Source organism: Sphaerodactylus townsendi, linkage group LG06, assembly GCF_021028975.2.
Source record: "Sphaerodactylus townsendi isolate TG3544 linkage group LG06, MPM_Stown_v2.3, whole genome shotgun sequence".
In the NCBI taxonomy this organism is placed as follows: Eukaryota; Metazoa; Chordata; class Lepidosauria; order Squamata; family Sphaerodactylidae; genus Sphaerodactylus; species Sphaerodactylus townsendi.
The window spans coordinates 93690950-93718086 of record NC_059430.1 but is presented as its reverse complement, the minus strand read 5'-3'; the positions used below and the strand labels follow the sequence as shown (position 1 = coordinate 93718086).

At 44.9% G+C, this 27137-nt stretch overlaps 1 protein-coding gene across 2 annotated transcripts; it reads right to left on the bottom strand.

Annotated features, from left to right (window-relative positions):
- Positions 1 to 1371: 1371 nt before the first annotated feature.
- On the bottom strand, positions 1372 to 26938 carry WDTC1 (WD and tetratricopeptide repeats 1). Of its 2 annotated transcripts, XM_048500334.1 has the most exons (16): positions 26656 to 26938; positions 20811 to 20959; positions 19308 to 19391; positions 17924 to 17970; positions 15642 to 15753; positions 13570 to 13757; positions 12881 to 13063; positions 11568 to 11662; positions 11075 to 11190; positions 9591 to 9666; positions 7569 to 7665; positions 6709 to 6882; positions 5962 to 6197; positions 5358 to 5526; positions 3072 to 3264; positions 1372 to 2060 (listed from the first exon to the last, which is right to left on the bottom strand). In XM_048500334.1, exons 2-16 carry the CDS (start codon positions 20937 to 20939, stop codon positions 1863 to 1865), a joined length of 2097 nt encoding a protein of 698 aa, XP_048356291.1. In that variant the 5' UTR covers positions 20940 to 20959; positions 26656 to 26938; the 3' UTR covers positions 1372 to 1862. The 2 variants fall into 2 exon arrangements, with proteins under 2 accessions (XP_048356291.1, XP_048356292.1); XM_048500335.1 differs by lacking the exon at positions 13570 to 13757.
- Positions 26939 to 27137: the final 199 nt, after the last annotated feature.

Here is a 27137-nt window from a genome sequence, read left to right as displayed (position 1 = left end):
GTGGACGCTGTGTTGAGTGATCACTGTATATACAGCATATCTGAAATGGCAGGTGGCTCCTAACCCAAGAAGCTTCCCCTAAAGTGATATTTCTGCTCCCACCAATGGAGTCTAAGTAACAAAACAGCAAACAAGCATTAAAGTTGTTCCCAAGGAATCTTTGGTTTTAAGCCATGCCTCAAAATGTGTCTGCTGCACTTGATGGTGTAGAACAGGTGTCTTCAAACTAGGGCCCTCCAGATGTTCATAGACTACAATTCCCATGAGCCCTACCACTTGGCCATGCTGGCAGGGGCTGATGGGAATTGTAGTCTATGAACATCTGGAGGGCCATAGTTTGAAGACCCCTGGTGTAGAATGTAGGGAGTATAACTGGAGAGGACAAGACAAAAGCCGGACTCCCATGCCAACAGAAAAAGCTTTCCACACCTCATCTATTCCAAATGCCACAGCTGGAGATAGGCAGAAGGCTCCCAAGAAAATTCCTCACCCATGGGGCAAAAGAAAAGGCAGGTGACCACATCAGGCACGAGGTCAACATACAGATGTCATGACAAACTCTTATTGCCTACATTTGTGCACTCTCTGCTCCCCCACCCCCAACATAGGGAGGGCCACGGAAAATTTCCTGGTTTGGAAAATTCTGTAGAACACACAGATAGCCACCTTTCTGCAAACAGGGATTCTGAACCAATTTAATCCAGTTTAGAAATTTGGTGTGTGAGGAGAAAGAAGTAGAGTCCATGTTGTTAAGACATCCCAGAGGAAGGGACAGCAGAGGTAACCCCCAGAACAAGCCATGTCCATGCATGTCACAGCGGAGTGGCAGGATCTGAATGTGTCTGCGGAAGGGAGTGCCCACAGCCAGTGAGATATGTTGTGCAGATGAGGAACATGAGATGCTTCTTACCAGGACCTCCTGGTGCAAGGGACATGAGCAAGCCACCCTAATTCACACCACAGAATCATGGGTAATAAGATCTTTCCAGTGATGGAGAAAACAAGGACATCAGCCCAGAGGAGCAGCAACAGTCAATCTTTACTACCTCTAACTGCAGAAGCCCCCAAGCCCTTTGCTGGGTTTTTCTCCCTATCTGCACATAGAAGATGGTGTTGGACACCACAGCCAGGAAGTTAGCATCTCTGACCAGTGACTGGGACCACATACTGTTGCCCTGCATTAGCTAGCCTGCCAGTTTCCCATCTGGTCACTTTGTTGTAGCAAAGGCCAAGTGAATGCTCGCTGGCTGTTGGGCGAGCCAGAGGAGGCACCAAGGCAGCCAAAGAGGGCCAACTGGTGACAGGACAGCAGGCGAGCCAAACTTCAGAGATGAGAGACGGCTACATTAATGTCATTCCATAACCTCCGCCCTAGGTTGACATTTTATTGAGTTTTTTTTTAAAGATCCTCTCTGCAAACACATTCGTGCAGGCAAGGCCCACCTCCACCCGCCCCCCAATCTCCCAGGCTGTTCAGCAGCAGGGGAAGAAGAGGATGGTTGCCAGTTTTACACTGCTCACGGAAAACGCAAAAAAAGAGAGAGAGAGAGAGAGAGAGAAGAAAAAGAAATCCCTGCACAAACTAGATTCTGCTAGAAGCAAAGTTCCAATGGGCTGCGTCCCCATGCTGCTTCAGAGTGGAACGGGCTGGGGGAAGGGAAGGGGCAAAGGAGAACAAAGGGTAGCAGCAAAGGGTAAACAAAGCCTCTTTTGGCCCCTGCTGGCGGGTACTACTCTGTGCATACTGTGAAACAGTGCAGTCGTTCCTCAGAGTCCAAACTGAGCAAACTAGACTTCCCTTCAAACAAAAACAAAAAAACAAAACAAAAAGGAAAGGAAAGGAGAGGAGAGGCAGTTCAGCTTTAGCTGGTCCGGCAGTGGACCTGCCCCTCGGAGCTGTCTTCATCGTCTGAGCCTCCAGCTCCACCGCTGGTAAGTCCTGTGATCCGGTAGCCCATATTCAACAGCATCACCTCCAATGGGTCTGCGTTCATCCTTCGCTGGTTAGCCTGGGAAGCACCTTCCATGTCTTCCACCACTCTCCCATTCAGGGCTTCAGTCTGAAGAAGGAAGGAGAAGATGGGAGGAAGGTGTTAGAGTTGTTCCTACCAAAGCAAGGGATGTGTGTGTGTGTGTGGGGGGGGGGGGGGGGGAGGGGACAACTTTTGCTTCTCCCAGACTTTAACATCTATTTATACACCTAGTTGGTTTCCAGTGGGGGACCTGAGAGGCTTACATCACTCTGTCTTCCTCTATTTTGTCTTCATAACACCCCTGTGAGGTAGGTGAGTCTGAGAAACTGACTTGAGGTCACCTGGCAAGTTTCTATGGCAGAGTGAGCATCCGAACCTGGGTCTCCCAGATCCTAATCTGACACTTGAGCTATTTCACTATGTTGGACTACATCTACCAGAAAGAGCAAGAGGGAAGGGGTAAATAGCAACATTCCCCCATCCAGGTGGAATAACATGCCCACAGAGGGCATGTTACACTTGAAAACCCAGGCCTGCCCAGGAGCACAGGCTGACTTGTGCACGTCTTGCTATTGTCCTAACTCTTGTGAGAGGTTTGCTAGCTTGAGAGACAGAGTGAGAACACACAAGAACCAGCATTTTAAACAAAATAATAGTTCTTCTTTGGATAGCAGCAGCACCATTTCCGTCAGACAGGAACATCCCTGCCCTGCTGCAGAAATAATGCAAACAAGCGATTCAAGATCTGCAGGACAGAACAGTTGGAGCAACAAGGCCCTGAGAACAAGGTTATCATTCTCTTCACAGAGATCAGCCATCGGTCACCCTCAGAAAGCCAGTGTGGTGTAGTAGTTAGAGCATCCCCTAGTTATCTGGGAGATCCAGATCAGAATCCCTGCTTGGCCAAGGAAGCACACTGGGTGACCTTGGGCCAGTCACTCTCTAGAATAACCTACCTCACAGGGTTGTTGTGAAGATAAAATGGAGAGGAGGAGGAGGGTATCACATTGTAAGCCACTCTGGGCCCCCATTAGGAAAATAAGCATGGTGTAAATATCTAAGAAAGAGTCGCAGCTAAGAACCTGACACCACTTTTACCTCTGGCCTGGGATTCCAGAGCCGCACGACAGGGTCAATGCCGCTGGTGGCCAGGAAGCAGTAACTGGGGTGGGGCTGGAGACAGTTGACGATGGACTCGTCCCCCTGCAGAACCCGCACGAGGTTGGTCGTTTCTTTCTCCCAGATGAAGAAAGAGCCATCATCGGAGCCACTGACTATGTACTGCGCATTGCTTGAGGAGGCAAAAGCAGAGGGATTGGAGCAGAGGTCAATGGAATCCAATTGAAACACTCAGCAAAAGCAACAATGTTGTATTCAAATTACAGGAGCTGTTAGTTGAAAAACAAACCACTGAGTGGAAAACCAAGGTACTGCCTTATTATCTTTTTTTGGACAATTTTTTATTTGTACCTCAAAATCCAAAACATATACAAAGACTGAAATTCAGCAAATTATAAAGTGTTCATTTCATAGGGACTTCCAGTTTCTTCTACACCGAATATTAACCCTTAAGCCCTACACTTTCAGCATTAAGCCATTAATCATCAAAATGAAATCAAATCTTCAGCACCATTATTTTTTAAAAGTCTCACTTTTCTCTATTGCAGTGGTTCTCATCCTGTGGGTCGGGACCCCTTTGGGGGTCGAACGACCCTTTCACAGGGGTCGCCTAAGACTCTCTGCATCAGTGTTCTCCATCTGTAAAATGGATAAATGTTAGGGTTGGGGGTCACCACAACATGAGGAACTGTATTAAAGGGTTGCGGCATTAGGAAGGTTGAGAACCACTGCTCTATTGGATCTCAATTTAACAATCCTTAACCTTCAATACTACCAGTTATCATTTTTTCCACTTCTCCATAAACTTAATTAAGTTCTTTTCTTCAAGTAGCAAAGTTAACTTGACCATCTTGGCCAGCTCTAGTACCTTCACGTACAATTCTTCAGTTCTAGGATAGCTGGAGTTTTCTGTTTCTGTACATATAATATTCTTGCTGCTGCTGTCATATATAAAAACAAAGTTCCATGTTTTCTTTCCAGAGATCTATCCATGAGTGCCAACAGATAAGCCTCAGGTTTCCTTTGTATATTAATCTTTACAGTCTTTTGGATTATTTTATGTATTGACCTGCAAAATTCTTTGGTTTTTCCATAGATCCACCATAAATGATAAAAAGTCCCCTCTTGATGTTCCTATTTCCAACACTTATTTGAAACATTTTTATACATTTTTGCTAGTGTCATATACCAATGATACATCACTAGGTATTGCCTTACTCTTTAAAAAAATCCTTAGTAAAAGTCAGTCCCTTTCAGAGGCATAGGGCGGCAAAATGGCCCCCGCCTCCCTCCCACTTTCCTTAGTTTAAAGCAGCCTGGTGGGAACTACACTTTCCAGGAGACCTTGCGAGCCAAGTTCCCACCAGGCTGTAGCTCCCACCGGGATGCTTTAAACTTAAGTAAGGGGGGGAGGCATGGGGGAAGGGGTCGGGGGCGATTTTCCGTCTCCCACGTGACCCACTGGTGCACGCCCAGTGTGTGGTGCGGCCCCCCACCCCCTTATAGCTATACCTCTGGTTCCTGTTGGCACCTGACCTACAAGATTGCTTCAATGCTACTGAACATGTTATTGAATCCCTGGTCCTGCTAACTAAAGATCCTTCCAACTAAAGAAGTCAGGGAAGGAGCCTGGGGACCTCCTGCAGAGCATCACTGAACTATGGGACCTCCTCGGTATTATTCTGCATTGTCTGTTCTGAAATACGACGACCAAAAGTGCAAACAGTATTCCAAAAGAGGCTGCATAACAGATGTATGCAGGGGTATAATAACATCGATTGTTTTGTTCTCAAATCCCTTTCCTCATAATTGCCAGCAGGGAGTTGGCCTATTTCACCACTGTGGCACACCAGGTTGACATTTTCATTGTACCATCGAATACAACCTTCTCACTTGCAGCAAGTTCAGATTCCATTTGTACATTCTTCAAGACAGGTGAGAAAGACTTAAGCTGCAGATCTCACAAGAGCCTTTAGCCAGAGCAGGTTATAATTGGCTTGGCAGAACACAGAGCAACTAACGCTAAAGATGGGCTTGCAAAGATGGAGAACACATCCAGCATTCCCTTCAGCCTGGATCATAGAGACTGTCAAAAAATGAATCTGCATCCATGTGAAATTCCTAGTGCCAGTTCTGTGTATGTTCATTCAGCTGCTACACAGGTTGGCTGAAAACAAAAGAGGCCACTTGAAGCTGCTTTTCCAAGAGCTTTTCTAGTGTGCTTGCAGAGGTTTGGAACCAGACTTGAAGAGAAACTCCACAAACCTGCCAAAGAAGTTAGCCTCTTTGATATCTGTGGTGGTGTTGCAGTGGCCACAGTACCGGAACTTGTAGTCATAGCTGCGCTCCCTCAGCACCATCTCGTCCTCTGAGATGGAGTCCTTGCGCCCGGTTGCTCGCAGCCAAATGGGGCCGCCCCCTTTCTTGTCTTCCCCTAGGAAAAAAAATACCAAAGTTACTTGTAGAGAAGGTGAAAATGGAATAAAAAACTCTTTCTCCTTGCTCCTTAGTTTTGAAGATGGTGATGAGCTATTAGCTCAACCTCTATCAACCAAGACTCCACATCACCAAGCTGGAGTCTGAACCCAAGACTTCAAAGTCCAGGATACTGTGGTCCTCAAACCAGACAGAAAAGTCAGAGGGAGACTTTAGGTTCTTTTTCCAGCCTCCTGGTAGTTCATAGTTCAGCCACGTGAAACAGGGTGCCAGACCCAACAGACCACTAGTCTGATCCAACACAACTTGTTCTATGGCTTGGCAAGTTGTTCTGATTGACACTGGCACCTTGGGGAGGTTTGTGCATTCAGGACAAAAGAAATTTGACTTTCACTAAAGCAGAAGGGAAATGCACAACCGTGCTGGTCCCCACCATTATCGCTTTTCGAGAAGAGGGCTGCATTGATGTCCCGGTCTAGGGCATCGCAAGCACTGCTGTGTGCTTGCTCGGGGAACTTTCCCTTGAAGTCATCCAGACATTCCAGCGCTTCTGCCACATACTTCAGCTCAAAGAGGCAGCGGGCCAGGCGGAAGTGAGCCTTCAGGTGGCATGGGTTCAAGGAGATGGCCTTTAAGCAGTCTCGCAAAGCGTCGTAATGATCCCCATCCCTGCAAGGGGGAAAGAGATATCAAGACCCTGGCTGCAAAAACAGGACCTCCAAACCCTGCCCCCCCCCCCCCAATCATTTCCCTCCTTTCAGACAACAAAGGAAATCCAACCTCTTCATATTCCCTCTTTGCTCTCTGACACCACATTTCATGTTAAAGTAATGGCTGACTCTTCACCTTCCTGGTGCTGCCCATAGTATCTCTCCTGGCAGGGAAAGGCAAGCTGAGCCTCTGGCTGCTGAGGAGGTAGGATTATGGCAAAACCAGTGGAGAAATGGGAAGCTTGGCTAGCTCTTCTGCCCAGAGACAGAGTGTCCGTGAGTGGATTCCTTGACTGATCTTGGGTGGGCCCACATGCCAGCAGCCAAACTGACAACTAACTACAGAGATTGCACATACGCCATCTGGGAAAGGGCTAGCCCAGCACCTCCGTCTCTCCCATAACTATGCTCAGTGACACAAGAGGCTCCATTTCACAAGAATCCTCCATAATCCAGCCCTGATGACTTGCCATTTGCGCTTCATGTATGCAGCAGCTCTGTTCCCATACAGCATGGCATTGTTGGGGGCCTTCTGGACCGCTCTGCTGTAGAGCTGGATGGCTTGAGTCCACTGCTGGCAAGCAAAAGCCTCGTTGGCCTGTAACTTGATCTTCTCCAGGTAAAGAGGAAGCTCTACCTGTGGGCTACAGAAAAGAGAAACGCTGGAAAGCAGCCCGGGAGGATACAGGCACAGAATCCCTTCCTTTAAAAATAAAAAGTAAACTATAACCCAGAAGAGCAGAGCTGACCCCCACTGCCCCAACCAGCCAGGGGTTCCGTGGCTCTAAGAGGCTGCACGCAGTGGCTGAACCTCTGAAAGTGGACTCACAAACTTGAACATCTTTCTCTTCCCCCACATCCCCCCACGTGAGCTGACCTGCTGCAGGAATGGAACTGCAACAACAAGTGGTTCTGCCAAGCACTCATTTCTCCACACTTTATGTGATTAAACCCTCTGGATGTCAGAATGATTACAGGGCTAAACACCAATTAACCTGCAGTTCAGGTAAACTCCAGAACTACGTCATACAAGGGCATCCTCTCTAAAGGAGACCAGTCTTGGCTCTTCTAACATGTCACATCTTGGGCACGCAGATGCATCCCTTCCATCTCCACAGGATAGCTAGGGGGTAAGGAGGCACAGCTGCTTCATCCAGGACAAAGCTTCCAGAATCAAGGACAATTCCTAGTTCAGGTGGCTTGATCTCTGCAAGTGGATTCCTGTGATGGGATGGGCTCCATTGGGAGTTTTTAAAAGGCAGGGGAAAAAATCAAAACAGGGTCAACAGATATGGAGGACAAACAGGCTCACAAGGCACGTGCTGCTTACCTGATGTGTGTTCGGCTCTCAGCCAACCGGAATCCATTGCTGTGGAGATGGATGCCATTTGACACCCCATTTGTAGATGTTTTCCCATTCTGCACCTCTGAGGATTGTCCAGAAAAACTGAGCGTGAATTACAGAGAAGATGCTTACACTGGACCTTTCTGGAGCGGCTGAGCACAAGCCCAGCAGCGATGCTCACAACACCCCAACCAGCTCTGTGCTCTTTAACCCACGGAAGCACTGAAAGAACTATTCTTATTAGCTCTGTAATGCTTGCAAGACTCTTGCAAGGGAAGCCACTGGGTTTGACCGAGGGACACATTCCATGGGATTCAGCCCAGAACTATTATACCCATGCTTGCCTAGGGCTAACAAGTGACTTTATAGCAGAGCTGAGACTTGAAGTGGACACTGCCTAATTCACAGCTCAACCTCTTAATGATCAAGAGGAACAGCTGGGTATTGAGACGAGCAGCCAAGGATGGCATTGAGCTGTTAGCAAGGCTTTTTCTGCAGAGTTATCAGTGTCCAAAGCCTATTTACCAGATGCAACATACTCTGTGTAATGTGAAACTTTACATACTACAGTCAAAGCTGCTTCTGCACACCTAGCAGTATGAACTGGCAGGATGCAAAGGTCAGCTACATTTATTTGCTCTTCTCAACATCTGTTCTTAAGAATGGGCAGTTTCTCATGTCAGGTTTTCTACCTCTGGAACATCCCACCCGACCAACAACCACACGTGATACAGATATAGCAAAAAGTTCAACCAGCACATGCTTGATCCTAAAATGTCTGAACAGCTTAGAATCAAAACTACCATGTTCTTGTATCAGTCCTGCCTCAATTTAGCTCATGACTTCCACCAAGGAATCCTGGGAAACTCACTTTAGCAAGACTGCCAAAAATTTTCTCAGAACTGTAGCTATACCCTCCACACACACTACAACTCCTGGGACTGCCGAAGGGAAGAACAACTAAGTTTGTTTAGGTCCAGGATAGATACACTGTACATCTTTTGAGCCCATATTTCCCACTAATCCAAACAAGGATTAAGAAAACAGAAATAAATGATCCCTCAGCCCCTTCTAAGAATCACCTCATGAGTTGAAAGCAACACGGAGTCAGCAATATTGCCTAGAAGAGAAGCAGGGCTCAGAAATATGCTCACTGCACTGATGATCCTTGCCCCAAAAGCAGTCTGGCTCTCCTGGCCCCAGCCTGGTAGAATGCTCTGTCAAATGAGACCAGGGCCCTTTGGGACTGGTCACAGTTCTGCAAGGTCTGTAAGATGGAGATATCCCACCAGGCTTACGGCTAAGGACAGCATCAGTATGACATCTGTTTGGACTCTTCTTCCCCTTTCCCCTATTATATTTCCTTCTCTTTTCCTCCTTTTTTCCCTTCGCTAGTATGAATGGAGTTGTCAGTATGGTCTTGTCACCCTTCCCCATAGGATGTTTTTATTGGAATTATGAACTTTATATGATTTTAATGTATTTATTGTGTTTTCATGTTGTACAATGTCCTGAGCCCACACAGGGAAGGGTGTCTGATACATTCAATCAATCAATTATTTATCACAGTTGATTGTTCCAAGCCACAATGCTTGCTGCATGCTGCTCTCTTGGCCTTCTTTACTCCACAAACAATTCATTATGGGCCCCTGGTTTTACTGCTGTATAAATAGGCTTTGGACACTGATAACTCTGCAGAAAAAGCCTTGCTAACAACTCAATGCCTACCTTGGCTGCTCTTCTCAATTAAGGGTTGTGCCAACATGTTGGAACTGGATCTTTTGTGCTCTTTAGACACATTCAAGCAGATAAAAGCCGCTAGGAAAATAGCCACACTCGTTTTTTTAATTAGCACCAGCCACTAAGGCCAGAAACAATGCTTTAAAATATAGTCAGCTATTCTAACAAGAGATGGGTAGGGAATAAATACGTAGCAGTGACTCAGGAGCAACATTTCACCATACTGGAAACTATCACCCCATTCCAAGAGAATCACACTATACTTACCTCCTGAAGAGTGGCATTTCTTTGGCAGGAGAAAAGTGTATGGCCGCTGCTTGTAAGTCAGGTCAAATAAGTAAACCTAGAGAAGTCAAATGGACAGTGATCATTCAAACTACCTAGAGAGAAGTATGGGATGAGTAAAGAAAGATGTACCCACATAAAAAGGTTGTGCTAAGTCACTTAAAATAACACATCAGCCAGTAGATGCCACTGCTGCCCTCTGCAGTACAAAGCAGCCCAGTTCACAAGTTACAGTGAATAAATGTACATCCTACAAGTATGTGCATACATTTGTTTGAAAGAAAGAGCCAATGAGTGTTCATGTTACAAATGAAACCAGGGACTAGTACCTGGATAAATGTGGGGTTTAAATAATAAATTCAGTTGTATCTGTGTTGACTATAACATGAGAATTACCCAACACATGTATAAAGAAAATAATCAAGTGCACCCTGCACATGGATTGTGTGTGCATTCACTGTAACTTGTGAACACAGTTATTAAGATGTGGATTTAGAGAAAGACACTAAATCAAAGGCTATCTTGACAAAAAGTGATCAAATTAACTGAATGCGCCTAAATAATCTCCGCCCAACCCCTCAAAAATGCAATGCTCCCTCCGCAGCCTGCACTGGACTGTCCTGCAATTACTGAAAATCCAAAACTAAGGAAGTACGCTTGCCTCTCTAGGATGAATCGCAGACAGACCACCTTTCACTTAGGAAAATGGCTTCCTGCAAAACCTCTAAAATGCTGGAGTCAAGGTAAAAGTAGAGTAATACAGTGATCCATCTATTAAAATGTACAACGCACTGCAGCATGCACACAAAAAGGTGGCAGTGTTTAATTATTTTGAACTCTACACACCCATACCATTCCCAATTTTAAAGCTCATGGAAACCACAAATATGAGAAAGATGGGCCATAGTTCACCCAGAGATGAGCTGTTCAGGATTAAGGGCCAAACCGAAAACTCATTATTAAGTCTGCCTTCAGGAAAACTGCCTAAAGAAAATGTCCCCAATGTACAACGAAGACCCTACAGAAAAAGGACTGGATCATTGTTGTGTCCTGTGCAGCTTCTGGCATGCTATGCCACCATGAAGTCTAAGCATAATGAAACAAACCAGTATTCAGAAGGGTGTGGCTGTCTTTTGAATGTACAGTGCCCTCTGGTCAAAAAGTCCACAAGATCTTTAGACAACCAGGTGCTATCACAGAAGATAATTTCAAGTCATTCTAGGGTTCTTCAAACTTAGCAGTGTTTTCCGCGATGCAGAATGGCTGGAGGGCACGATACCAGCCTCGGCACTATGTATTTTATTTTTAAGTAACTTTCCAGCTGAATTTAGAGAGAGCAATCTCACTCTCACAGAATTCTGAAATCTGCTAATTTTTTTACAGAGCGTTCTCCGCAGCATGCAAGGAACACAGTCCATCAACCTCCCCTTTTAAAAGGCCGACAGTTCATTGGGTATCCATCCTACCTGTTCTCCTCCCATGTTCACCAACAGCTCTGTGCCATCAGGACTGAAGGTAACGTATGTAGCTACCAGCACCCTCAGCCGGTTATTGTAGTCTGGTAGTTTCACTGGAAGATGTCCTGCAGAAGAGGCAAGAAAACAAAGCTGAGTTCACTGACTGACATTAGTGGAATCTCAAAGCTATTTCAGCCTCCTGTCATCAACCTCTTACAAGGCAAAGAACAGCCCATATTTATGCTGACTTCTGGGCAGGAGTGAGTGGAAGAGGTCATCTGCTCATACTATAAGAGAAACAACCTATGTGTGTGTGTGGGGGGGGTATCCTTATTCAACATTTCAACTGCAGTTCTAGGCTATACATTTACTAGGGAGAACTGGTACCTCCTGAGTGAATGTGTCTTTGGGATGCTCCACACATCACCTGAATGCACCAGTGCCTTTGAGTGCATATTAAACAAGTGGACATGGGACTGAGCATCAGATACAGAAGCCATACCTGCTACATAGTACTGTGCAGCACCATCTGGAAGGGGCTTCTGCCGATCACAAAACGTATGGACTCCAGCGGTGGGATTCTGTTTCATGCTTTTTCTATCAGGAAAGGAAAAGACAAGATTAGACTTCTGGTTTTCAAACCGTCTGCTTCTCGTAATCCGTTAAGAAAGTGAGACAGTCAAAGTAGTTACATGAGGAGGGAAAACATACAGAAACCACCATGGAAAAATTCCAAGCCCCTGGGAAATTTGGTATGGGTATGCTACTTCCCCTTTCCCCATGCGAATGGAGAGGAGCACGTGGAGAGGAGCAAATGGAGAAATTTGTCACAATGTACAAACAGAATGCTTTAACCAGCTATGGTTTGCTTCTTGACTACCAACAAGGTTTCTAAGCCAATTTTAAAATGAGGTTTAAACAAGAAACATAACATTTGTTAGTGTCTTGCTTTTTTCAGGTAGATAATCTGAATTTGACTTCTGAAACCTCAGAACACAAATAAAGACTCTTCAAATTACATTACTTTATTTATACTATTTATATTACATTATTTATATAAATAACTCAGGACTCTAGGTGAGTAACAGAAATGGTGTAGCAGCTAGAGCAAATCCCCACTACGCCATTAAAGCTTGCTGGGTGACCTTGGGCCAATCACACGCTCTCAACCTAGCGTATCCCACAGGATTGCTGTGAGGATAAAATGGAGAATGTTGGAAACCACCCTGTGCCCCCATCAGGAAGAAAAGTAGGGTATAAATGAAGTAATTATGAGAATTTATTTTCTTCCTAGATTTAGCAGAATTAAATCTGGGACTACCACCTCTACATAGTTAATTACCATGTTTCCCTGAAAATAAGACAGTGTCTTATATAATTTTTGCTGCCAAAGATGCGCTATGTCTTATTTTCAGGGATGTCTTATTTTTCTGTGTTCTGTTCGTCGGGCATGCTTCCAAACAAAAACTTTGCTACGTCTTACTTTCGGGGGATGCCTTATATTTCGCACTTCTGCAAAACCTCTACTACGTCTTATTTTCAGGGGATGTCTTATATTCGGGGAAACAGAGTATTAGCTAAATTTGGTAGGAATTTTTATAGACTATAATAAGAATCCTTTCCTGTTGCAACAGACTAGAACAGTCACTGTTCTTGAAGTTACAAGGTATTTTGAACTTGCTTGTGCACTGTAGGCCCTAGGGACAACTACAATTGGTCCTTTGCTCTAAGTTCTGTTCCTGTCAATGTTTTCACTTCGGGACCTGATCTCATTACAAAAAAGCATCTTGCATTACCCACACTAGTCACAATTACCTGTGGTTATGAATCATGCGTATGTCATAGATCCTCACAAAGGGGCCACTGGCTCCTACTGCGAGGTAATTGTTGTCCTGGGGGTTGATAGTGAGACATTTGGCCTCCACAAGCTGTCCACAGTATTCCGTCAGGTCTATCAGGACTTCTGAGTGTTTGCTGTTCTCTCGCAGGTCATACTGTCTGGAACGAATCGGAAAGAAAGCATCTCAATAAATATCCACAGGATCAGATATCCCAGAGGAAGACACTGATCTGTGGCCCACTATGGAAAACGAAGTCCATATTTGGAACAACCCCCTTAGAAAGGTTAGTTTGTAATTTTTTTAATGGGCAGATTGAGGAATAATGTAGGCTCGGTGGTACAGTATATCCCAGATTCAATCCCTGAGGATAAGAGAGCAGATACCAAGAAGACCCTTCTCTGATGAGCCAGATTTTATGATCTTGCGGCTGCATAAGGATCTTCTTAAGGGTTTATTCTAAAGAAACTTACACAGTAATTGAAACTGGTATCGTAGTTATGCCCTTTGCTCCACCCCACTCAAAGTTTAGGACATAACATGTCTAGTACAGTACATCCCCGGAGGGCTCCTGCTCTTGCCATTTTTAGAAGGAGCGGGTAGGAGAGAGGGGGAAAAGCTATGGTAACTATGGTTCCTCAGAACGGAAGAGCAAAGCACTCTTACCGGATAAGCCCATCCTCTGCTGCGCTCCAGAAGGTGTTGGGCCACATTGGAGCCGTGGCAATACGCTTGACTCTGTTTTTGTGATCCCCAAACATATGGATGGTCTCTTTAACAGTCAAGTCATGGACATGCACCTTGGAATCAGCAGCCCCGGTTATGAGTATCCGATCCTCGGCGTGTGGCAAGAACTATGGAAAAGCAAGCAAGATGTTGCAAGCAGAAACCTGCCAACAGCGAGAGCAGCTTCTCATGCTGAATCTGGCCACAGTCAAGGGAAGGTGTCTGTGAGAAGCCCTAGGCTTTAGAGCTAAGGCTGGATAGCCTGAGCATTTCACACTAGACAGCACCATGGATAACATCATCAGATGATTGACGCCTAGTGCAGGATGCTCAGAATACACATGCCCCAGGGTAGGTGGAAGGACGGTGATCATGCCAGTGGCTGCATCCCCATGGCATGCACACATACAATGTTTACACAGGTGCCTACATGCCTGAAGTCTGATGCACTTGAGCCCAATCGTTATGATCTGTACACTTTCAGGTGTACAGACAGCTCCATCTGTTCACAACAGAACTAAAGTGTACAGATTGCAAGGTAGACTCTAAAGGTGTATGACCTAATATTTGTATAATGGAAGGCTGGGTAGGCACATCGCAAAAATACAGTGTGTGTGATCCTGATCTATCCCGACCCAATATATTCTGAAGGGCTTCATGGACAGTAGACCATAGGTTCTTAAACTTTTTACTGCCATACCTCCCTTGAGAAAGATTTTATGACCCACACCTCCCGTGAATCTCACCTAAACTTTAGGCAGAGTGAGTTTGCATGTTTAGGGCCTAAAAAAACAAACTTTTTTTAATGCAGAGTATAAAATTTAGGCTCCGGAGTAGACTAAAAATGCATACTCAGTGAACTGGACACAAACACAAGCAATGAAACAGTTTTGTGGAAATAAATATTGTGAATATAAAATTCATATAAGACTATTTATAGTTGAGAGGTAACTCACACTTCACCTGGAGTCTGTCTATATCTCACCTAGGGAGACGTACCCCACAGATTAAGAACCCCAGGGCTAGACAAATAGTAGCTTTCTAAACTGGAAATGATCTGTAAATGAACTACAAAGAGCATTCAGGAGAGAATTTGAGAGTAGAGGAAATGAGTTCTCAAAGCCAAGGGATTTCCACAGATATTTATACTCTGTTTATCTCCCCAACTGGGACCCCATTGTTCTCTCCTTTTCCATTTTATCCCCACAGCCACAACCCTCTGAGGAAGTTTAGTATGACTAGCCCAAGGTCATCCTGCAAGCCTATGAATTCCCGACAGCTGGGACTTGTGGTGCTCTTGTTTCTTCCTGCATGCATCTCTGCAACTTGTCTGGAGAACAGAACAGACTTCCAGAGGCTGTCCCTTAAGGTGGTCTTTGTACTATCCTTCTGGAAGTTCTGTTAGGTGGGTCCTGTTCCTCAGTACACTGTCAGACTGAGGATGGTTTTCAGCTCCTGGCTTTTCTAACTTTGGTGTCCTGAAACTGAACTGTTGATGATTTTCTTTCTTTATTTTTTGAGATTCTTGATGATTTTCTATGTGTTTTGGTTTTTGTTCTGCAGAAGGAGGGAGTTGAAAGGCTGGTAGTTTGTGAGATTTTGCAGCTGAGGTTCAAGCCCTGCCCTTTTCTTACAGGTACCCCTTTTAATCCTGAGCTGGCCTACAGGCAAGAGCTGAAGAGCAAGAGGTGCTTGCATAGAGAAAGACCCATCTTCAGCTCTCAGAAGCTGCCTTTCATTCTTCTACTGTCTGATTGCTTACATTTGTAAGCCACTTTCAGCAGATAATGCAGTACAGAAATGCTTGAATCAAAATTAGTGTATAAATCTTTAATAAGTATTCACATTAAAGGCTCTTTTTCAAAAACAGATCTGGTCCCTGAACTGGGGGTACTTTTCAGTTGATTCAGAAGGGTTTTTTTTCCCTTTTAATTGACTACAACTTGGTATCACAGATGCTGTTTAAGGGGACAACCTGTTCCCCCCCACCACCACACAAGAGCCCAGCTCACCTTGACAGAGAAGATGTTTGCCGTATGCCCTGTATGCATGGAAAGGAGCTTCTTCTGATGCAAGGGATCCCACACGATGGTATGCTGATCATCTGAGCCAGAGGCCAGCAAGCTGAGAAGCCAAAGAAGAGAAAACTTTACAAGCTGAGAACTGTTGCCAGCTGCATAACAACCACTTTAATCCCCCCCACCCCAGCAATTGGCAAGCAGCTCTCAATCTACCCTCTTCATGTCTATTACAGAAACTGACTCCTTGAGCAGATTTCCGTGCAGCTGAATATACCGTTCCCATTAAAAGCATATTTCACCTCCTTTTCTCCTCACTGGAGGAAACGAACCAGCTTACAACATTCCCGTTCATTTTATCCTCACCACCACCACCCTGTGAAGCACGTTAGGCCAAAAGTTATACAGTGAGCTTCCATGGAAGAAAGGGGATTTGAACCCAGATCTCCTAGATGCTAGTCTAACACTAATCACTATTCCACACTGATTCTCATTTCCCACTCTACATAGTCACAGGTAAAGAATGAGCCAGTCTACCTAGAATTGTTTTTGATGCATTCTGATAATTTTAAGCTAGCCACTGGCTTATTAATTTTAGTGCACTATAATTTAAGATGTTGCTAAACTGCCATGAGAATCCTGCAAGTTAGAATGCGAGGTATATTTTAAAACATAACACATTTAAATAACAGTATATAGTACTCCAACCTTCTTCACCCGGAGTAGTTACATGGTTCCACCCGCTTACATTTTATTCTCATAACCACCTTGTCAGTTAGGTGATGCTAAGAGCAAGAACTATGAGTCTGAAGTTGCCAAAGTATTTGAATGGCAAAATGAGGATTTGAACCTGTGTCTCTAGGATTCTAGACTAACATCCTAACCTCTGTGACACTGGAGAACAAGCATTGTAGCAATAACAGCAAACAAAGCTCAGTTACTGTTACTGTTACAACTCAGTTACTGTTCTGGCAGCCCTCAGTAAAGTCTCCAGATGGTACTACTGAGACATTAGCTCCTGTATGCTTACAGCATGACCAGCTCAGCTTAACCCTTCCACATGTCAGCAATACATTCTTCATGAATGCTGTGACATCATAATGCATGAAACGAATCCAAGAACTGCCACACAGGAACACATCAATGCTCTGCTGAGTAAAGCATCCTGTTTCCCACAGTGGAGGAAAGACCATTGTGACTACCAAAAAAGTCCTGGTGGGCTAAAAGTCCTGGTAGGCTAACCCCAAGCCCTATTGCAATAAATTGTGCAGAAGCTGGTGACCCCTATGAGGAGGGCAGAAACTGCTGCCACTGCAAGCTGGCAGCCTCTTGCTCTGCTGGAAGTGGGGAGGCACAAGCTACGGTGGGCATGCTCCTTCCCTCTCCCCTGTTAGGGGGTGAGACTGGGCCTTCTCCCCTCCCCCACTCTATCAGAGAGGTGGGGCTGGGGTAATTTCCAAGGCTGTTTTTACTTCCATGGTGGTCAACTAGATAACTCTAAGAAGCCAGACAGTGAAGCCTTTCCCCCTACATCAGGGGTAGGGAACCTGCGGCTCTCCAGATGTTCAGGAACTACAATTCCCATCAGCCCCTACCAGCATGGCCAATTGGCCATGCTGACAGAGGCTGATGGGAATTGTAGTTCCTGAACATCTGGAGAGCCGCAGGTTCCCTACCCCTGCCCTACAGAATCTAGTATTCAGAGATATAAAAATTGATGTACCTAAGAATCAGCTTTCCACCTATTCTCCACAAATGTGGCTAACCCTTTTTTTTAAACTACCTATATAAAATATAAAAAATAGAAGAGAAGTAAAGCAGTAGATTAAAAAAGTAGCTAGTCATAAAATCAGTTGATCACCTCGACTTACAGGATAGGCAGCCTCATCCAAGAGCCAGGTGCTGCAGCATGCAGCCATGCCCCAAAAGAGGCTTCCCAGCGGCGTGGGAGGTTCAGAAAGTGACCAAGGGCAGCAAGAGGCTCAATTCCCAGCAGCCAGCACAACACTTCTCCCTGGCCATGCTCCCACTACACCAGCAGTAGCATCCCAGAACTGCATCCAGCACTGTGTCCCTGCGGTGGGGGGGGGGGGGGGGCTGCACGGTGGCAGAATGGCCCTTCATCAGCATAAGTGATCTGGGGAGGGTGAATCTGCTGGTGCAGCTATGTGGTTCTTCCACGGGTGGATTCAGCTCCCGCCACCCCGCCCAGATGGGGCTCTGAATCCATTCTGTGCTATGCGTTTGTTAATCCTTAGATTTTGAGAGATACTCACTTTCCCTTTTCATTCCATTCAAGACAGTTGACACAGCCAGTGTGACCCTGAACAAACAAGATTGAAAAAGTTACACAGATCTTTACCTTGAACAGACTGTTCTGTAGAAAGATAAAAATAAACTCTTCTCTCTTGACATGTCCAATTTCCCTTGGAACTAAGAGGTTCTCATACCCTCTCTTGATTTTAGAATTTACAGTTACTGGACTCCATTTTCACAATAAAGCATGGGTTTTTTTCATACTCAGACTTGTAAGTAACAAAGTTGGGGATATGTACAGATCCTCAAGCCCTATTGCCATATATTATGCAAAAGCTTTTCTGTTTTCCTCCCTCCATGCTGGCAGTCTCTGTGGTCAGACAGCTATAAGGGGAAGTAGCATTCAGGTTTATGAATTCAGTGATCATAAAAACTATGATTAATATAAACCATAACACATAATCTAAATCCCTTTAATTTGAAAACCTAGTGGATCCATTAAACCAGTTTGTTGGACCATTGATACTCAGATATTGCAACTAACTGGGGTTCCAATAAAACACACTTTATCAAGACATCTAAATGGAATGATGAAGTGGTCTCACGTATTAGTTATAAAGTGATAGCTTATCACATACAATAATCTGTCTCTAAGGATTCTAGTTTTTACAGTTGTATCCCATCATGAACTTAGACTCAGCAGCCCCATCGTAATGCATTTTGAACATGGCACATCTGGTGTTCCAGAGTGTCATAAATGGGGCTGTGGGGAAAGGAGAACAAAGGTAAAAACACCTGGTGGGAAAAAATGGCATTGATGGCTTCCCAGCTCACACTCCCAAAAGCTAACATGATACAGTGGAATTCTACATACTCTGAATTGGGAGTCAACTCCCATTTAACCCCATGAGACTTGCTGCTGAATAATCACACATAAGACAGAGCTGAATGAGACCAGGCTGTTATCCAGGAAGTTGCCTTCCCCATGGCATTAAATTCTCTGCCACCAGTTCAATCAAGCTACTGTTGTGTAGCTGCAGGCTCACCTTTGGGATATGGGGATAATTGATCTACCTTGCAGGACTTGCATAGATCCCACGTGCAAAATACTGTGAACACTCCGAAGTGTCATGGCAAAAGGTTCTGTTTCTCAACTATGATGCTATACCATCTCCCAGAATTACAAAACAGGTGGAATTCTTTACCTGACCTTGTGAGGTCTATTTTAATGGCTAATTTTCCTACCAGAGGGTTATCACTTTAGTTAGTTGAACAGTAAGGCTCCATAGAGACCTTGATTAATTCTGGCCACCAAATAGCACCAGCATCTACTCCTCCCAGAAGGAAAACACATTCATATCATGGGGCAGAAAGGTAATTTTAATTGTGACAGTGCCCACTTACTTGCAGTTCCGCCTCCAAGCCCAGGCGCCGAATGAATGGATCAGTGACATGATAGTGTCGTTCAAAGCTGAGGGCACCTGTCTCCTAAAAGCACAAACAGACACGGGGTCTTTCAGGATCAACTGAATACCAGGAATTCTAAGCACAGTCTGAGTTCACTGTCTAAAGCATTGGAATGCACTGCGTTCAGTTATTATGAGATCTTGAATGCAAGGAAGTCTGTAATTTAACCTACATAATTGAAGAATCTAGTATTTTTAAAAACCCAAATCCTAGCACAGAGGTTCCTGTTTCTAACATAAGTGGTATTTAACATGAGAAAGGTCAACATGCATCAAAAACAGAATACCATCACTAGCCATACCCACATTATGCTATGCATGTTCCTCCTCCTTCCACAAGGCCTACCATTTAGTGGAAATGGGGCACAGACTGACCCCAGTTTTACAACAGTTACACTGGCGCCTATTTGATTCTGGACACAAGATAAAGCCTTCAAAGCCCTTTATGCCCTGACACCCCTGTATCCGAAGAACCAATTGCAAGCTTCGATCTGCACGGTGGCGCTCAGTGGAGGTGTGCTCTTCAAAAGTGATATGTCTGGTTAGTTCCTACAGCTTCCTCAATTGTTGCCCCCTCAGAGCACTGTGCCAAATGGAGTACAGGAGAGAACCTTATTGGCAGAAAACTGTCAAATAGCTCTCTTCCAGCAAGATTTTTGTTCTTTGACTTCAGCCTTCTTCTCTACACTAGAATAGTAATCAGACTTATTTTTAAATGTAGGTTTGATTATGTGTTGCTCTCCTGGAAATGGGCTTTTAAGTTGCTTTCAAAAACGAGAGTGGGGGAGTTGGATTTTGACCATTATATTTTATCTCAGGTTATTTTATTGTTCGTTTTTATGTTGCTTTGATATCTGGATTCTGTGAGCTGCTTCAAACGTAGGGTAGGTTAAAAAGTTTTGGAAATAAATACATCAGAACAAATCAATTTGAGAAAAGGCTCAGAGCCTTGATTAAACTTCTTTGAGTTTCTCCAGTGCCATTAACTGCCAGTTTGAATGTAGAGGGAAAGGGGTTTCCACAAGCAAGATCTTTTGGAGCAACTGTTCAAGATAAGTTACTGAGTGTCACCAAATGCAATGTATTGTGTTTTTTTCCCCAAAAAGCAAACTTTGGGGACAAAAGTCTTCCTCTTACCAAGACTGCAGAATTTAGCCTACAACCAGGAGACAGGAGTCAAGTAGAACCACATTATCTGATGCCATGCAACCTACAAGTGATCTCATAGTCATGGTAACCCCACTCAAATTGGAAACCTTTATGGCCATGACACCTGAACAGAACCCACGAGACAGTAGAGAGGGTACATTTTCAAAAGTGTGGTGTGTCCCTCCTATGTCACATGGCTCCAGCCTGGCAGCTTAGCTGCTGTCTTCCTTCTCCTGTCCTGGTCAAGCACAATCCAAGTTTTCTTTTTTTTTTTTAATGAAACAAGAAGCACCTTGAGCTGCCTGTGGATGAGGTCTCTAGTAATATTCGCCTTTGTCATCTTCTCACAGCAAGGCCGACGAAAGCAAGCCAGTGGAGGTGTTGCTGTGCATCCAAGCATTCCAGTAGAGTTCATGTCCATAGAGACAGCATTGAAATTACCTGGTGGCAAAGAGGGGAGGGGGGAAGGCTGGGAGCTATTTATACAGACATATTCATTTGACCAAGCTTATTTATTAAAAATAAATGACTACATGATTGTTCATATTATTTCCAATTGCATCAAAATGACTCTGAGCACCTTTGGTGAAGAAAGCAGGACAGAAACAACTAATAGATAAACACAGACAGAAAGTTAATTAGCATAATTTCTAGCCCACATGAGAAAGATGGTCTTTCTTCAACAGACCAAAATGTGGTCTAAAGTTTCAAGATCTATCGAATGAACCTCTGTGTTACCTCACTCAGCAAAGTTGGTCAAATGGGACTCTGCTGCAGCCCTACATAGAACAGATTTAAGAAGATAAGCTATTCCACCCATTCCAATCAGCTTTGCATGAGTATTCCTATTCTATTAGCTACAAAATATAAGAAAAAAACTTGACAGGTACAACATTTTCCAAGGCACAATTTAAATTAAGATTTTAGTCCATTAACACTTTAAAAACCAACAGATATTTTGAGCTTTATGCTGGTTGACCTTGTTTCTCTGTGGTCGGGGACAGCAGGTGATGTGTGGGGGCAGGACCTCCCAATGAAGCCCTACCATATGTGGGGTGCCATAGGAAGCTCTCTTGTCCCCACTGTTATTTAACATCTAATGATCCTCTCGCTCAGCTGGTACGGAGCTTTGGGCTGAGTTGTCACCAGTACGCAGATGACACTCAGCTCATTCTGTTGATGGAGGGCCACCCAGCCGCCCCTGCAGCTCTCCAGCACTGTTTGGAGGCAGTAGTTGGTTGGTTGAGGCAGAATATATTGAAACTAAACCCAGCGAAGACGGAGGTCCTGTTGGTAGGTTGGGGGGGAGGGGCGGGCGGCGGAGTTCCAGTTGCTAACACTGGACAGGGTGGCCCTCAAAGTGGCTGCCTCAGTCAACAGCCTAGTGGTCCATCTGGAGCCGTCCTTTTCGATGAGGCCCAGGTGGCCCAAACAGCAAGGGTAGCATTTTTCCACCTTTGCCTGGCTCAGCAGCTGGCTACATACCTCTCCTGTAACGACCTGGCCACAATGCTCCATGCAATGGTCACCTCTCGGCTGGACTATTGTAACTCTCTCTATGCTGGTCTTCCCTTGTCCCTGATTTGGCATTTAAAACTGGTTCAGAATGCGGTGGCACAGTTCCTGTCTGGAGTTTCGCCACAGGAGCACATCAATCCAGCGCTCTGCAAGTTACACTGGCTGCCAGTGGAGTTTCGAATCAGGTTCAAGATGTTGGTTTTACCCTTTAAGGCTATTAACAGGCTGAGACCCTCTTATCTTAGGGACTGGCTCTTCCCCTATTGCCCCACAAGTGCCTCCGATCAGCAGAGTCAAATCTACTGGCGACACCTGGCCCCTCTGTGGTGCAACTGGCCTTGACTAAGACTAGAGCTTTTATGGCTCTGGCCCCAGCCTGGTGGAACACTCTTCCTACTTCCATCAGGACCCTGCGGGACTTGGAAGAGTTCCGCAGGGTCTGTACAGCAGAGCTGCTCCACCAGGCATTTGGCTGAGGCTGTTGCATCAGTTGGCCTCCTACATAACATCAGACAGTCTCTCCTCAGGAAAGGGTGGGGGAGGACTGTGAGAAATGCCACTGGCCATGGGGTTTTAGTGGATTGTATTTTAATTTATTAATGTATCTTATTTTAATCTATTAAATGTAAGCCGCTCTGAGCCCTATGGGGGAGAGTGGCATATAACTTTAACAACAACAACAGCAATAATGAACATCAACCATAAGCATGTGAAAACCGGCATCAATCTTCTCATGTAGCTCGTTCACAGAGATGCAGGTGATTTAAGCTGCCAACCTTTGATTCACTCAAGGACAGAAGTACGCCCCAACAGAAGTCACATGATTCAGCTATGAGTGGTCCAATCCATCCTCACAAGCCTCATGCACACTAAAGCACGGTCTAATCATGAAATTAATTGGGCCAGTCACATATGCTCAGCGGAACTACCTGGGATGCACGAACCTCACTCTTCTTGTAAGTCACCATGATCCTACTCAGTAAACATGCATTCAATTAGCACTGAATTTGCTAGTTAGCAGCATTTCTAGTGCTCTCTAACGAGTAGTGATGTATATGGGGAGTGAGACTATAAACCTTTATTTACTGGCAGGTCACGTGTCTATCATTCTGCTGAAAATGCAAAACAGAAATGTTCCGGAGGGCATTTTATGAAGGAAATAGGGTTGAGTACAAAGAAGTGGTTCATGAGGGCAGGTACTTTCGTAAAAGGAGCAGGATCGTAACTTATTGAGCTACTTATACGTACTTTTGTTGCCTTGCATTCTACTTCTGTAATCCATTTTCTGTACTGTTTATGTTATGCTATATGTTAAAGTGGTTTTACCTGTCTGCATTGTTTTTGTAATACTGGTACAACTGTGTTGTTTACTGGATGTCAACTTATACTGTCCAGTCGCAATGCTTTTATATCTTGTAATATGCCTTCAATTACTGGAAGGAAGGCGGATTAAAAATGAAGCCAATCAATAATAAACATTTGTATAACACTCCTATTTGTCCCCGTGGATTAAACTGGATTAAACCCAGTTTGGTCACCTAATAGCAACTAATACCAAACCAGATCAAAAGTAAGCCATAAAATAGTTGCAGTTCTAGTTACCAATCTAGAAAGGCAAGACTAGGCACACAAGGATCAATGGTCATGGACCAGTGACAGCAAATAAAAACTATTGAGGAAATTAGGGTCCAGAAGAGAACACAATACCCCACAGAACCTAAAATACACACTGAGGCCCTGTGGAAGATACTTCTTCATTTAATTTCCTAATGTGTAAGAGTGAAATAGTAACAACCCCAGTAATTGTTCAGATATGGCCTATGAAACTTAAAAACCTACGGAGAAGTCAATAGGAAATGTTATGAAACTGAGAAGTATGCTTTCTTGATGAAGGAGGTGGTAGACACAGCAAATTGGTAAAGAGAAAAAAAGAAACAAAGTAGTTAAACATGAGGACAAGAGGAGGCAGTATTAACAATGGGTGCAGGCCAGCAACTTCTCCCCAACCCCCATGGCCAGACTCCTTCTGAGGTCTCCTGTGCTCTTTCCCAGTAGGAGTACATAATTACCCAAGAGTAGTAATCCTGGGTTCAGAATTAATAATGAGGTATGCAGGGTTAAATACACTCTACTTAGCATTACTGGTTTCCACCCATAGGCACAAATGTTGATTTTTGAAATATGCTACCCTCCCCTTTCAATGGTAAAAGCATGTTTGAGAGAAAAGACAAATAATTCTTTTTTGGGGGGGGGGGGAGAGAGAATAATTAAATAACCGCTGAGACCCTGAAACTGTTCCTGATAGGAAGGAGTCAATGACACTCCCTAAAATATCAGATTATACAACTAAAGGAGAGACAGGTCTCATGTGCTATTGAAAAGAATGTTTTTTTGTGTGTTTCTGTCAGGTGTGCCCCATTCCTTGTGAGGTCACTTGACTTACACTTCCTCTTCTAAAGAGAGAGATATGCTCCTTTCAGTGGCATGCAGAATCACTGGTTACCCCATGACCAGATCACTTCTCAGGTCTGTTACAAACCTTAGCAGGCACTGGTTCAAGACAGATGCTTAGCATAACCTAACATGGGGTAACTACTGCCTTGCTTGGTCCCTGGGCTGTCTCAATTAAAAAAAGGCATTCCATCTAGTTATGGATTTTGTCCTTGCTCTGCTAACCTGATTGAAACATTGGTTTATGTGTTTTTCCGTTGTAGATTTTATGAAAAAGAAAGCTTAAACTTATTGGAACTTGTGTCGGCTGATTAAAAAAACTGTTCTTTGAGTAGAAAACTCTCAAAATATGATGAAGTGGTTAAGAGTGTTGGACTAGTATCCAGAAGACCTCAGTACAAATCTCCATTTGTGCCATGAAAGCTTGCTGGGTCACCTTGACCCAGTAACACTCTCTTAGTCTAGCCTACCTCACAGAATTGTTGTGACAAAATGAAGAAGTAATCCACTTTGGATCCCCTGGGGAGAAAGGTGTAGTATAAATGAATCAAATGAACAAAATCTTATTGTCAGGGGTTGATTATGGAACTACTGTTTCTGTTCTCTGCAATGAAAATATAGACTGAGATATTCAGATTCTAACCCTTAAACTGTCAGATATTAGAAAGAATGGTGTATGCTGATAGTCTATGTAGATAATTAACTGTATAATAGATTTTTAAAAAATCTGCTTCTAAATGGCCTGTGGGCCTTAATAAAGATTGACTGACTGGGACAAAAGGAGAACACTGTGTTTTTAATTTCAGGGGAGTAGTCATGCTATCCTGTAATAGCAAAAGTTAAATGAGACCCAGTAGCACCTTCAAGACTAACAACATTTATTCCAGCATCACCTTTTGCAAGTCAGAGCTCACACCAGCAGAAGAAACTACTCTGCATGACCTGCATCTGCCCTGAACTCAATTTCTGGTAGAAAGGAGAGCATGCATTTTGCAGTGGAGCCAGTCATGGGGGAAGGAGAGGTTTTATGTGCCAAAGAATGGAGCATCCCACTTTTAAAAATCAAGTTAGTTCAAAAGGATCAGGATAGGCCAGTGAAATAACTAGTCTAGTTAAGTGCTCCTATCTGTCCTGAACCATCTACTTGCTAGAATGGAGTACAGAGCACACATTAGAAGTGATCAGGCCTTTAGGGAAGAGGTGGGGCCAATCTCTTTTGCAGGGAGTATGGAAAAGTCAAGTAATTTATCTGTGAAAAGGCACCTTTCTTCCCTGAAGAACTCAAGGTGACTTACAGTGTAAATACAACATCTAATCTGACTGTTCTACTTCAGACTAACCATGAAAACAATTAGAAGTTTGCTCTCAAAGAAAGGAGACAGGAAGAAAGCACTGAATTATCTGTTTTGTGTTAATTGATCCTATTCGCTCTGCACTATTCTGCATTATGTGTTAGACCACACATCAGAATATATCAGGCGTCTGGAGGAACAGAGGTCCCATGTGCCATTGGGCAAAAAAAACCTCTCTCACATGAGGAGCAATGGAAAGTGAAGTTACCTCTCAGAGGAGCAAGACAGGAAACCTGCGGTGAAATTAATTACTCTATCCTAAGTGATCCTGGGTATCTGCCCTGTATTTAACCCATTACTTTCTTGGGTGGGGGAGTGGATACCTCAAAAAGGATTTTACCAGTGAACAAGTGGGAAGAGAAGTCATTGAGAGGAAAATCTGGACAGGAAAAGACAAGTGACCGCACAAGGATTGGTGCAAGGGGAAAACAAGAGAGAGGCGTAACTATTCTCCGCTAAGCATTCTTCCTGAGGATCGGTCCCCCACCGCCAAACGCAGTGCAAGGGCAGGGTTGGGGGTCTCTCTCGTGCCTTCTGAGGGGAAGGGCACCCCTTCCCTTCAGAAAAGTGGGCAAGAAACAGCACTTACCTAGAGTGGCCAACTCTGGTTGGGAAAAACTTCTGGAGTGGGGGGGATTGCCTGGGAGGGGGTGAAGTTTGAGGAGACGGGCGGAACTCCGCGGGATGCGATACCGTACAGCCTCCCCTCCCAAGCTGCCATTTCCTCCAGGGAAACAGATCTCTGTAGTGTGGAGAGCAGTTGCAATTCCGGGAGAACTACGGACCCCACCTGGAGGTTGGCAACCCGGTGCTTACCTGTCAGGCCTCCTCAGAGCAGGTTCGGCAGCCGCAACAGCCAGTGGACGGAGCCCTTGAACTTCCATACAGGGGGGCGAACCGAGCCCTGCGCCGCGGCAGGGGCCCCTTGGGGAGGTGGGCTGGCTGGGAGGCAGCGGGAGCCGCTCGCCGGGCTTCGCAGCCCAGGCCTGGCCGGGACCTTATCCCGCCCCGGCCCCCTCCTCTGTTTACCCCCTCCAGCTGTCTGGAGCTCCGAAAACACCTCCTCTCCCCCTCCCCTTTTTCGCTCGCCGTTCCCCCTTCAATGCGCCTGCGCCACGCTATCTACGCCACCAACCCCTTGTCCTTTTGCGGCCCCTTACGCCACACAGGCGGCGCAAAGGCTCTTCGAGAATAGCACCCTTTCCCTTGACGTTAAACGTCTCATTGGCACGACATGGAGTGACGGCCGTTCTGGCCAAAGGGAAGCGGCGAATCGTGAAAGAGGTGGCAGTGGTCGA